Below are 13,340 nucleotides of genomic sequence, written 5' to 3'. Positions count from 1 at the left end.
AGGAACCCCTCCATTGCCGATTCAGTTTGTTGTAACATCTCATCTGGACAGGTCACCAACCTTAGTTAGTTAGCTAGCGTCAATGAAGCTAATGTTAGCTAGTTAATTCTCTCAAAAGTGAGAACTGCTCTAGATTGGAAACTTGCGTTAATGAGTGTGAAACCATGTTGGCTTTATGGAAACGATATACAATGTATGGAACAGAATATAGTTCAGGAAATAATACAAACCTAGTTCTGCCTAGTTAGGACATAACGTTAGCTCATGTTAGCTAGCTAGCTAACGTTATTGTACTGTATGTAGCTCATACAACGACAACAGTCAAACCCGGCTTTCTAATATTTACGTTAATTATTCTGAACTATTGCTAACTAATGTGACAGCTAACGTTATGGAAGCTATTCACAGAAGACCAAAATTGTCTTCATTAGTATTTTATATTACTATATAAATTATTTCGATACATATTCAGAGCCAAACATCAACCCAATTTACCTTTTGAACTGTTGTCGCATGAGCGTTTGCAAAGTTTCCTGAAGAACTCCAGCAACAATGGGGGTTCCTCGATGAACTCCACCTCCTAAGAAGTGTTTTGAAGAACATTTTGGAGCTGTTTTTCATTGCCAAGAACCCTAAGGATCTTAGAAGAACCAATCATGTTTTAGAGTGTAGCTACTGTAAATTGGACAGTGCAGTTAGATTAACAATAATTTAAGCTTTCTGCCCATATGACACTGGCCTTGCATATCTATGTCCCCCTAACACACACACACACACACACACACAGGGTCCCTGGTTCGAGCCCAGGTAGGAGCGAGGAGAGGGACGGAAGCTATACTGTTACACACACTGACCTATAAACCCCCAGGCAGGCATTTCCCCCCTCACATCCCACCCCCAGTACATGACTGCTGCCCTCCCACCCAGCTACAGGACTTGCATATCAAGTGCATGTGATATAACAGTGTGTGGTGTCTGCACGCATTAACCTGGTAGTCAAAAGACAGCAAAGGCTCTCCCTTGCCACAAAGGAGGAACTTTAGTGCTGTTGATATTGTGTGTTAGTACTGCTGGAGGTTGGTTGCCATGGCAATGAGCACTAAAAAGTGTGTTTGCTATGTTTCTCTCTGAATAGATGATTAGAAATATGTTTGGACCAATGCACCTTCTAATAAAAACATAAATCTGAAAAACCAAAGCAGGATACCATTGAAAAATGTACTGACAGGCGCTGCTATTAAAAGCTCCCAATCACCTAATCATGTCCATTAATTACATTTAAATACTTACAGGATAATTAACAACCATTTATGACAGAATAAGACTCCAGAATGAAAGAATAAGACACGATTTAGCTAATATTGAAGAATATGCAAGATATATAATTTTTAAAAAAAAGATACCACATTTCATGCAGCAAAATATGTGAGTGTGTGTGATAGAGAGAGAGAGAGAGCGAGCTTCAGGGAGGGGGTTCTACAATGGGAGGAGACTCGTATGATGTTCGACTCAATTCATCTTTCCCAGCAGCGCAAATTTTCAGAGCGCGCACAGCTAATCATAGAATAATCGGTGTCGACTGCGCACGCTCAACAATTCATTTTTGGGCACTCTAGAAAACACCAACCACCGGAATGAGTGAACGATTTGCCTACACTCCCATCATTTTATGTCCATTATTTTATTGCTTTGAGTAGAATGATTTTGCTTTTCTCCGCTGCAGCTTTTGCTTTGGATGGCATTCTATCTCAAGAAAGGACGAGCCCCTCTTCTCTCACAGAAGCATAGCATTTCTCTGCAAGAGAGAGACATACAAGCCCTATGCAGGTGAGCATTAGGCGAGCTAACTATAGAATGTCGCTTTGCATTTCTTTATTTAGTGTCTAGTGTTACTTGGAAAGTTAGGATTTTTGTTGTTGTTGCATTGAGCAAATCGGACACACAAAGAATACGAAGAAAAGCGCAGCAAGAGTCGAAAATCATAAGAGGACCTCTCGCGCAAGCCTCAACATCTCACCGAGTCTCACCCTCATACCTCAGGAAAAAATGTCATCTCAAACTAGAGTCAAGAAGGACAAGGAGATCATAGGAGAATATGAAACGCAAGTCAAAGGTGGGTAATAAATGATATGCAAATTAAGAAAGGTTTTGATCTTGTGTATGCATAAATAGCCGTGCAAGCTAAATGACACATGGAACACAAGTGGGGACGCATATAGGCTACTGTATTTTGAAACAAATAGTTGCAATACTACATTTCAATGAATCATAAGTAAATAACGTTTTGCTTTTGAGACTTTGCCTACTTTGTCCCCTTACCAGTTCTGAGTGCAGCAGACTGAGAGTCCATCACTAGTTGGATCTTTTATGCCTGCTATAAGTTAGGCTACTCATTGGGTCAACCTAGTCTCAGAGCATTTCATATTATTCTGTATGTAAATCAGATTATGATATGTTAAGTTTCATATGGTATGTATTCATTTGTGGATTTCCAAATCTATTTTGTATGATATGTTACGAATTACAATTCATATGATATGTTACCAGTTTGAAAAATGTACAATATGTTAAGAATTTGCAAAACCTCTATGTTATGAATTACAATTTGTTGTTGCTAACATTGACTAGGTGATTAATGTGAATGTTAGCTAGCGGGCTAATGTTAGCTAGGCTAGGGGTTAGTGTTAAGGTTAGGAATTAGATTAAAGAGTTAAGGGAAGGGTTAGATAAAATAATTAGGGGAAGGGTTAGTTAACATGCTCTGTAGTTGCAAAGTTGCTAAAAAGTAGTAAGAAGTTAAAGTTGTCCGTGATGAGATTTGAACAAGCAACCTTTTGATTGTTAGACGTTTGCGTTATATGCCTAGCCATCCACCCCGACCAACCACCCTACTTTAGTTTTTGCCTTAAGTAACCTTCTGTCTTATGTAACCCTACCTAACATTAAATATATTGTAAAGACCCTGGGTTTATAAGCGCGGATATCGACTCTGCCGCTCGAGCATGCTTTTGCGACACAGTCGATAGCGCTATGGACTTCGGGCTAGAACGTCGAGGGTTCGAGACCTGCTCCCTGCCTGTTTCATTACAATATTACTCATTTGAGTGTTCAAAATGTATGTTTACTATGTTACGTCTAGTCTATGAGACCAGGCAGATTGGGTTGGCATTGGTGGTTGGTTTGGTCACCTTCATCATCAGCGTCACTATTCTTTGTAGCTATTTTGCAGGTGATATGTCAATGATCTTCTGTCGGCCTATTGATTAGGGCCCATTAATAAGGCCAGTGGATATGTGGGAGAGACCACAAATGTTTGAATGTTTCCTCCTTATGATGACGGCCGGTTCTGATACAGTCTGGATTCGAACCAGGTTGTCTGTAGTGATGCCTCAAGCACTGAGATGCAGTAGTACCTTAGACCACTGCACCACTCGGGAGCCAGATATGACAGCTATGATGGTATGAGGGCCAGATTGGGAATATAGCAATGACACCGGGGTTAACATCCCTATTCTTACGATAATTGCCATGGGATCTTTAGTGACTACAGAGATTCAGGACACCCATTTAATGTCCCATCTGAAAGACGGCACCCTACACAGGGTAATGTCCCCAATCACTGACCTGGGGCATTCAAATATTTTCAGACCAGAGGAAAAAGTGCCTCCTACTGGCCCTCCAACACCACTTCCAGCAGCATCTGATCTCCCATTGAGGGACCAACCCTGCTTAGCTTCAGAGGCAAGAAAGCAGTGGTATGCAGGGTGGCACGCACACACAGACAGACAGATTAATGATTAATAAAGTAATCTACATAATATTGCAAGTGTCACCTTCGGAATAGGGTACAAACAAATATCCCAGCCCTCTGATTGTCATTATAATTAAATATAAACATACATACCCCTACAGTATGTGCTTTTCAGCAATCTGGCTGATGCTTATCAAGTGACAGAGCACCCTCGGAGCATCAAGCTAGTGTGTGTGAGAGAGAGAGAGAGAGGGGGGGCGGGGAAGGGGGTCTTTGCTATCTGTGCTGTCACTGAACAGCATTGCAGGTCTTGTGGGGTCTGTATTCAGGCTTATGTGGCTTCTGCTCTGAACAGATGTTTTACCCTATCATGGCATCTAACACGTCTACCCAGAGTCCAGGCAGCTGACACTCACAGGGGACATATCTAGGTCTGGCTGATGGGTCTTCTCATGTGGATGATATGCTCTTAAGGTGTTATGAAATAAAAATATGTTTTTTTTCATGCTGCTTATAGTGAAATGTTATGATAATGTCTTTGAAACTTTATGCCCTGTTGTGTTTTTGCCTCTTGGTTCTTTTGACCAATCACATCAGATCTTTTCACGTAAGCACTTTTTCAGAGCTGATCTGACTGGTCAAAAGACCAATTAGTGAAAATAACATCCAAATTGGGCTGCCTGTCTAAACACAGCGTTAGAGAATCTATATTATGGTCACATACACCAGGTAGGTGCGTGTGTTGTTTTACAAGATCAGCCATAGTAGTAGAGCAAGTTAGGTTTAAGTGCCTTGCACAAGGGCACATCAGCAGATTTTTCACCTTGTCAGCTCTGGTTTTTGAACCAATGACTTTTCTGTTACTTGCCCAATGCTCTAACCACTAGGCTACCTCACTAGACCCTAATTAGGCAAAAGTAGGTTTAGTTTATTTGACAGAATGTCTTACTCTGGGCGATACAGTATTAAACGCCTGGTGACAATACTGTAGCTGTTCATATGATCTGTGATCAATTAGACTGAATGTGTTTACTCTCACTGTTCACACCCTATAATAGTGTGGACGAACACACTTTGGCTGGCATCAACTGGCCTTCTGTTGCCTGGACCTGCCTCACTGCACCTTTCTGTACATAGTTCTGTTTCATTGATTTCAAAGTCTGGGATTATCTCTAATTTAGTAATGGATCACTGACTGAGAGGTTGGATTTGTGATTTAGGCCTGAGATTAAGACTGTTAGGGAATTCTGTTGGGGTTGACGCTGGGGATTTTGTATCTTATTATTGTGAAGCATGTCAATCTGTTATTCACCATGTTTATCACTGGGCTGGGCGAGACATGTTTTCAATGATGATGATATCAATTAGAGGTCGACCGATTATGATTTTTCAACGCCGATACCGATTTATTGGAGGACCAAAAAAAATCCGATAACGATTAATCGGCCGATTTGTAAAAATGTATTTGTAATAATGACAATTACAACAATACTGAATGAACACATATTTTAACTTAATATAATACATCAATACAAATCAATTTAGCCTCAAATAAATAATGAAACATGTTCAATTTGGTTTAAATAATGCTAAAACAAAGTGTTGGAGAAGAAAGTAAAAGTGCAATATGTGCCATGTAAGGAAGCTAACGTTTAAGTTCCTTGCGCAGAACGTGAGAACATATGAAAGTTGGTGGTTCCTTTTAACATGATACTTCAATATTCCAAGGTAAGAGGTTTTAGGTTGTAGTTAATATAGTATTTATAGGACTATTTCTCTCTATACCATTTGTATTTCATATACCTTTGACTATTGGATGTTCTTATAGGCACTTTAGTATTGCCGGTGTAACAGTATAGCTTCCGTCCCTCTCCTCATCCCTACCTGGGCTCGAACCAGGAACACATCGAGAACAGCCACACTCGAAGCAGCGTTACCCATCGCTCCAAGTCTCAGAGCGAGTGACGTTTGAAACGCTATTAAGGCTCACCCCGCTAACTAGCTAGCCATTTCACATCGGTTACACCAGCCTAATCTCGGGAGTTGATAGGCTTGAAGTCATAAACAGCGCTGTGCTTGCGAAGAGCTGCTGGCAAAACGCACAAAAGTGCTGTTTGAATGAATGCTTACGAGCCTGCTGCTGCCTACCATCGCTCAGTCAGACTGCTCTATCAAATATCAAATAATAGACTTAATTATAACATAATAACACACAGAAATACGAGCCTTTGGTCAATAATATGGTCGAATCGGGGGGGCGGAGCTAGCATGTTGGAGTGAACGGCTGTGTGTGAGAGGCTCCTGCAACTTTTTTGCGAAATAATCTAATTTAACCTACTTTATGGCACTTTTTACAACAAATGTTTCTTTCTAATACAAGATTTGTAACTTTTTATATGAAAATGCAGAGTAATAAGCGACCAAAGGACAATAAATTCACAGCGGAGGCCTACTCCCCACTAAACAACGAGACAGACATGGCGGGAGGCACATGCAACAACGTGACACTTACAGAACTTACCCGGGTTTTGGGGGAGCTACGTGTTGCTATAGCTGAGGATCTTAAGGCCACTATTGCTGAACTGGACACCAAAATCGAGAGCATCATTCGAACGGTCGCTTCGCATGGCCAGAGTATTGTGGACCTTGAGACCTATTGTGGACCTCTGAATTCAACGCTGGCAGGATCGACGAGTTAGAGAAGCTATGCACGTCATTGCAGGATAGTGTGCAGAGGCTTTCTGTGAAAGTGGTGGACCTGGAGGGCCGATCCAGATGTAATAACCTTTGCGTTGTTGGTCTGGCAGAGGGGGTAGAGGCGGGCTCTCGCCCCACCGACTTCTTCGCCAAGCTATTGAAGGATGCAATGGGATCGGATGTTTTGGATTCGGATCCCCAGCGGGACCGCGCACATCGCTCCCTTGTCCCAGTGCCTGGACCGGGCCAACGTCCTCGCCCAGTAATCATCTGTTGTCACAGTTTCAAGACCAAGGATCTTATCCTGCGTGAAGCTCGAGTGAGGGGCAACCTGTCACATAAAGGGCATCCATTCCGTGTATATGAGGATTATGCGCCCGATGTGGCAAAGCATCGCGCCGACTACAGAGATGTCATGACCAAACTCTACAAACTCCATCTTTGCCCAGCCTTACTCTTCCCTGCAAGACTAAGAATTACCCCGCCTTCCGGTGAGAAGATTTGGCTCTCCTCGGTTTTGGACGCAGAGAAGTTTACCATTTGTACTTTATTACTATTTTCTCTTAGCATTTTAATATTATGTATGTGTATATTTTAAATCAGTGTAGATTGTTAGTCTGGGGTATGAATGTTTGTATGTGATGTATATACATATTCTTTAAATATATATTTTTATATATGATTTTTCTGTGTGGGTATGTATACATACGTATGTATGTATGTATGTATGTGTGTATATATGTGTGTGTGTATGTGTATGTATATATATATATATATATGTGTGTGTGTGTGTGTGTGTGTGTGTGTATATATATTTTTATTTATTTTTTATTTAAAACATTTTTGTTAATGGGGGGGAACGTTTTAATTTAACAAATCCTTGTTCCGATCTCCTGACCCACAGTATGTAAAGGTTGTATGTCGGTTGCGGATGGTTTATTTTTTGACCGGCAGTGCTTAGCAATATAATCTTGAGGCTATATCTTGCTTATCTCTGGGATTGACCCAGGATGACGCTTAAATGCGCAATATGTTTAAGTTGCAACTTATTCTGTTTAGGTTTATTAGATGCTAACTGAACACTTAACTCGCGGGAGCCTCCTCAGTTCATATGTTAGTAGAAGTTCTAGGATAATGAGAGTTGAACGTATAGTTGGGATTTTATTTTTGTTTTACCTCTTGTTCGAGGTCGCGCCGTGCTTTTTTGGCAACGGCCAGACAATGTTTTATTATTTTAATTTTTCCTTTTTTTTCTCTCCTGTTTGTGCATGCCTGTTAAATGTGGGTTGATTGGGGGGGGGGGGGGGGGGGGGGTGTAAGTGTTGGGGAAATTAGGGGAACAGGGTGGGAAGTAAAGGTGCTTGCAGGGGGGGAGGGGTGGGTTGGATACTGCTCGGGTGTAGGTGCTACATATGCTGATCGTGATGGTTTGGTGCGCTTTCTTACCTTTTTATCAAGTTACATGGTATGCAGGCCACCATAGGAACTACAAACGAGAGGAGGGCGGGGCTTACATTCACTTCCTGGAATGTCAAGGGTTTAAACGAACCAATTAAGGGGCAAGGTCCTAGCCCACTTGAAAGCACTCTCGTCTGATATTATATTTTTGCAAGAAACCCATCTGAAGAATAACTCTCATAGCAGACTTAAGTGTAGGTGGGTGGGGCAAGTGTATCACTCTAACTTCTCTGCCAAAACGAGAGGCACAGCGATTCTGGTACGGAAAGGAATTCCCTTTCTACATAAAACCACTATTGCGGATAAAGAGGGTCGGTATGTGATCGCAATAGGAGAAATCCACTCTACCTCAGTAACTCTACTAAATACCTCTGGGCCAAACATTGACAACCCCTCTTTTTTCAAAAGAGTCCTTGCCCTGATTCCAGATATCTCCCATACTAACCTGGTCATTGGAGGGGACCTTAACTGTGTGCTAGACCAATATTTGGATAGATCCTCTACCCGGCGAACCCCTACCTCCTATTCAAGCAAATTCTTGAATACCTACATTAAAAAATTCAAACTTATTTGATATATGGAGGATCGCTAATCCTACGGGTAGGGAATACTCCTTTTACTCTCATGTTCACAAGGTTTACACTCAAATTGACTACTTTTTGTTGGATGCTAGACTACTCCCCTATACCTGTAATGTGAGGTATCATGATATTATAATCTCGGACCACAGTCCACTCACCTTCTCCCTGAGATTGGGTGACATTGTACCAAACGAGAGGGTCTGGAGGTTGAATCCTCAGCTCCTCACAGAACCAACATTCTGTGAATATCTTAAAGACCAAATTACATTTTTCTTTGATACCAACGACAACAGAGAGACCTCCCCGGCATTATTGTGGGAAACACTGAAGGCTTATCTGAGAGGCTGTATCATCTCCTTTCAGGCTGCCAGGAGTAGGCAAAACAGAGTAAAACTGGAAGAACTGGAGGGACAAATTCACTTACTGGATAGGGAGAATGCTAGCCACCCATCTATGGAGAAACATAAAAAAATGACCTCTTTAAAATTGGAATATAATCAGATTCTCTCAGCTAAAATTGCTAAATCTTTTCTCTATGCCAAGCAAAAATATTTTGAGTTTGGTGACAAACCACACAAATTACTCGCCAGACAACTTCGAACAAATGTGAGTGACCGAATGATTCACAGGGTTAAATCTGCATCTGGGGAATTACTCTCTTCCCCCAAAGACATCAATGACAGATTCCGGCAGTTTTATGAGACTATATACATCTAAAGCGGATCCTAACCCCTTAATTATGCAAACATTTTTGGAGGACTGTAATCTTCCTGCCCTGAACCAGGAAGATTCTAACTTCCTGAATAAGGAAATATATCTTGATGAAATTCGAGAAACAATTAAATCTCTAAAGAGTGGCAAGACCCCGGGCCCAGATGGATACCCTGGTGAATTCTATAAAACATTCAGCAACATGCTCTCTCCCTACCTGCACAAAATGTTGGTTCAGGCCAATGAAGATGGAGCTCTCCCTTCTACTTTGGACGAAGCGTTCATTACAGTTATACATAAGAAGGGTAAAGATCCAGAAGAGGTAGGGTCATACAGACCAATATCTCTCCTTAATACAGACCAAAAGATTTTAGCAAAAACTCTGGCTAACAGGCTTAGCACTTTAATTGGCAAATTGGTCCATTCGGATCAGACCGGCTTTATCCCTAACAGAAACTCATTCTTCAATCTCAGGCGCCTCTTCAATATTATGTATTCTCAGAGGTTACCCAACGTGGACCTTGCCGTCATATCTCTTGACGCCGAAAAGGCCTTTGACCAAGTTGAGTGGCCCTATCTATTCAAGGTCCTACAGAAATGTAATATTGGAGATAGGTTCATAAATTGGATCCAGCTTTTATATAGGAACCCCTGTGCCAGAATACTCACTAACCAATCATTGTCGCCCCGATTTAACCTCAACAGGGGTTGTGCGCTGTCGCCTATGCTCTTCGCCCTAATTACCGAACCGCTCGCTCAGACGATTAGATCTCATGCACCAATACATGGCTATAATACTAAAGATCTAAGACTAAGATCTCCCTATACGCAGATGACATCCTCCTCTATGTAACAGAACCCCAGGCTAGTATCCCAGCTATTCTGGATGTGATCAATTTGTTTGGTACCTTCTCGGGATACAGAATAAATTGGAACAAGAGTGAATTAATGCCCATACGGTCGCAAAATACCTCCTGGCTAGAACATCTCCCATTTAAGTTATCTTCAGAAAAATGTACCTACCTAGGAATTGTAGTTACCAAACAATACTCCTTACTATTTAAAGAGAATTTCCCCTCTCTGATACAAAAACTCAAAGCAAACATACTATTTTGGAGAACTCTCCCAATTTCTCTGCTTGGAAGAATTAATGCCATTAAAATGGTCTTCCTCCCACAACTGCTCTACCTATATCAGAACATCCCAGTATTCATACCTAAATCCTTTCATAAACAACTGGACTCAATTATCAATCCTTTCATCTGGGATTATGAAACACACAGGATAGGTAAAAAACACCTCTGTAAATCCAAGATGGAAGGAGGATTGTCTCTCCCAAATTTTATATTTTATTACTGGGCCGCTAACCTCCGCGTTGTTACGTTTCTGTTGGATGACGTACTTCCGGCATCCAGCTGGCTTAGTATGGAGCGTGAGTGTCGTCACCCCTTCTCTATTGGCGCTGTGATTTTGTCGCCTGTCAATCTGGAGATGTCACTTTATTGTAACAATCCTATTATACATAGCACAGTCCGAATCTGGAAGCAAATTAAAGTCCACTTTGAGCTCAGACCAATGTCATTCATGCTCCCTGTCACCAGGAATCCCTCCTTTGCCCCTTCTAACCTTGATAACACCTTTGAGCGATGGGGAGAGTTGGGGATAAGTACCATAGGGGATTTATACATAGAAGGGATCTTTGCTTCCTTTGAGTTGCTGAGGGAAACTTATAATCTTCCCAGAAGTAATTTTTTCAGATACCTACAAATTAGAGACTACGTTAGAAAACACCTCCCAACATTTGGGAATGCTAAACCTTCCATGTTTGACGGATGCATAAAAATATGCCCCACCTCAGACAAACTGATATCTTGTCTATATGATGCTTTTCAATCTGTTAGCACACCTTCTACAGATGCCATCAAGGCAAAATGGGAGGAAGAACTAGGGACTGACATCTCGGTGGCAGACTGGGAAGAGAGCTTGGAGTAGATCCACACATGCTCCATTAATTCCAGACATCGTCTCATACAATTCAAGGTGTTACACAGATTACACTATTCAAAAAAAAAACTGCATAGGATATTTTCTGACATCCCCTACATGTGATAAATGTCAGGCTGTGCAGGGTACACTACTCCACTGCTTTGCCCTATGCTCTAGCTTGCATGGTTATTGGTGTGGAATTTTTGGGATCCTCTCTCTGAAGTTTTGGAGACTTCAATAGATCCAGACCCGCTTCTGATAATCCTGGGAGTATCTGAGTCCCTAAACGGATTAACCAACCCCCAAAAACAACTAATCTCGTACGGTCTCATCTCGGCAAAAAAACTAATCTTGTTGTTTTGGAAAAGGAGGGAAGCGCCCTCTACCAAATTATGGCTCAGTGAATTGGCAAACACTGTACACTTAGAGAGAATTAGATATATTCTGAACAATAAATTATCAACATTTGATCAAATCTGGCAGCCTTTCCTCTCCTACTTGGACGAGTCGGCGCTGTGAATTTGTACTTATTAACGCACTCTCAATTGTAATATTTTAATCTACCTTTGGGCAGCATGTGCTGGCCCTGCCACCCGAGCAGTTGGGAGGGGGGGGGGGGGGTTGGGGGAATAAGGGGGGGGGGGGTAGGGGGGACATCTTCCCTCTTTCTTTCTACGTGTCCTTGTTTTGTATGTCGTGTTTTGTATTATTTGTTCTGCACCAGGAACTCTGGGTCTTGTTGTTCCTGTATGCTCTTTTATGTTTAGATAAGAATTGTATACCTGTCTTGTATACCTATACACTATTCTTGTGTGTGTTTAATAAAAAATATCTGAAAAAATAAAAAAATAAAAATAATAATAATAATATGGTCGAATCGGAAACTATCATTTCGACAACTAAACGTTTATTATTTCACTGAAATACGGAACCGTTCGGTATTTTATCGCAAGAGAAGTGATACAATTTCACCTGGTTAATATTGCCTGCTAACCTGGATTTCTTTTAGCTAAATATGCAGGTTTAAAAATATATTCTTCTGTGTATTGATTTTAAGAAAGGCATTGGTGTTTATGGTTAGGTACAGTCGTGCAATGATTGTGCTTTTTTCGCAAATGCGCTTTTGTTAAATCATCCCCCTGCGTTGCATCGGTTATATGCAACACAGGACACGCTAGATAAACTAGTAATATCATCAACCATGTGTAGTTAACTAGTGATTATGATTGATTGATTGTTTTTAATAAGATAAGTTTAATGCTAGCTAGCTTCTACTGCATTCGTGTAAGAGGCAGGCTCTTCGTGGAGTGCAATAAAAGGCAGGTGTTTAGAGCGTTGGACGAGTTAACAGTAAGTTTGCAAGATTGAATCCCAGAGCTGACAAGGTAAAAATCTGTCGTTCTTCCCCTGAACAAGGCAGTTAACCCACCGTTCCTAGGCTGTCATTAAAAATAAGAATGTGTTCTTAACTGACTTGCCTAGATAAATAAAGGTGTAAAAATGTTTGGGGGCAAAATCGTCTTCAAAAATACAGATTTCCGATTGTTATGAAAACTTGAAATCGGCCCAACTTAATCGGCCATTCCGATTAATCGGTCAACCTCTAATATCAATGATGCAATTTCACCCAGTGCAGTCCTAGATAATCCAGCCCTGTGCTGCTGTCACTGTGTTCCCTGCATTTCAGGGTAGTGGCCTGTGAAATTCAAAGGAGGCAAATAAGAGATGGAGCTTGATCATTAAGAATAATGAAGAGGGAGAGAGAGAGAATCTGTCTTGATCAATGTGAACTGTATTCTACTACTGTAAAATTGGGAAGACAGGGAATATTTTAGCATGCTTCATGAAATGCTGTAAATAATGTAAGCCATCCAAATGAACCATGAAGGGAGAGAGGCTGCAGGTTGCCTAGCAGTTAGAGCACCAAATGGTTGCTTGTTCGAATCTCCAAGTTTTATTTTTAAACAACTCATATAGCACTGTAACAGTAATCAAAATGCAATAAATACAGTGCCTTGCGAAAGTATTCGGCCCCCTTGAACTTTGCGACCTTTTGCCACATTTCAGGCTTCAAACATAAAGATATAAAACTGTATTTTTTTGTGAAGAATCAACAACAAGTGGGACACAATCATGAAGTGGAACGACATTTATTG

General features: G+C 41.2%; 1 protein-coding gene across 2 annotated transcripts in view; it reads left to right on the top strand.

Moving 5' to 3' along the window:
* Positions 1–1,502: 1,502 nt before the first annotated feature.
* Positions 1,503–13,340, top strand: part of LOC110528991 (SLIT-ROBO Rho GTPase-activating protein 3) — a 120,619-nt gene continuing 108,781 nt past the window's right edge. For both annotated transcript variants that reach the window (XM_036983710.2, XM_036983709.2), the window contains exon 1: positions 1,503–2,113. In XM_036983710.2, coding sequence (XP_036839605.2) covers positions 2,047–2,113 — 67 coding nt within the window. In that variant the 5' untranslated portion in view covers positions 1,503–2,046. The remainder of the gene's footprint in view (positions 2,114–13,340) is intronic.

This window comes from Oncorhynchus mykiss, chromosome 7, assembly GCF_057628025.1.
Source record: "Oncorhynchus mykiss isolate SJ-2025 chromosome 7, ASM5762802v1, whole genome shotgun sequence".
NCBI classification, from domain to species: Eukaryota; Metazoa; Chordata; class Actinopteri; order Salmoniformes; family Salmonidae; genus Oncorhynchus; species Oncorhynchus mykiss.
The sequence above is the reverse complement of the archived record's forward strand: the minus strand, read 5'-3'. Positions and strand labels throughout refer to the sequence as shown.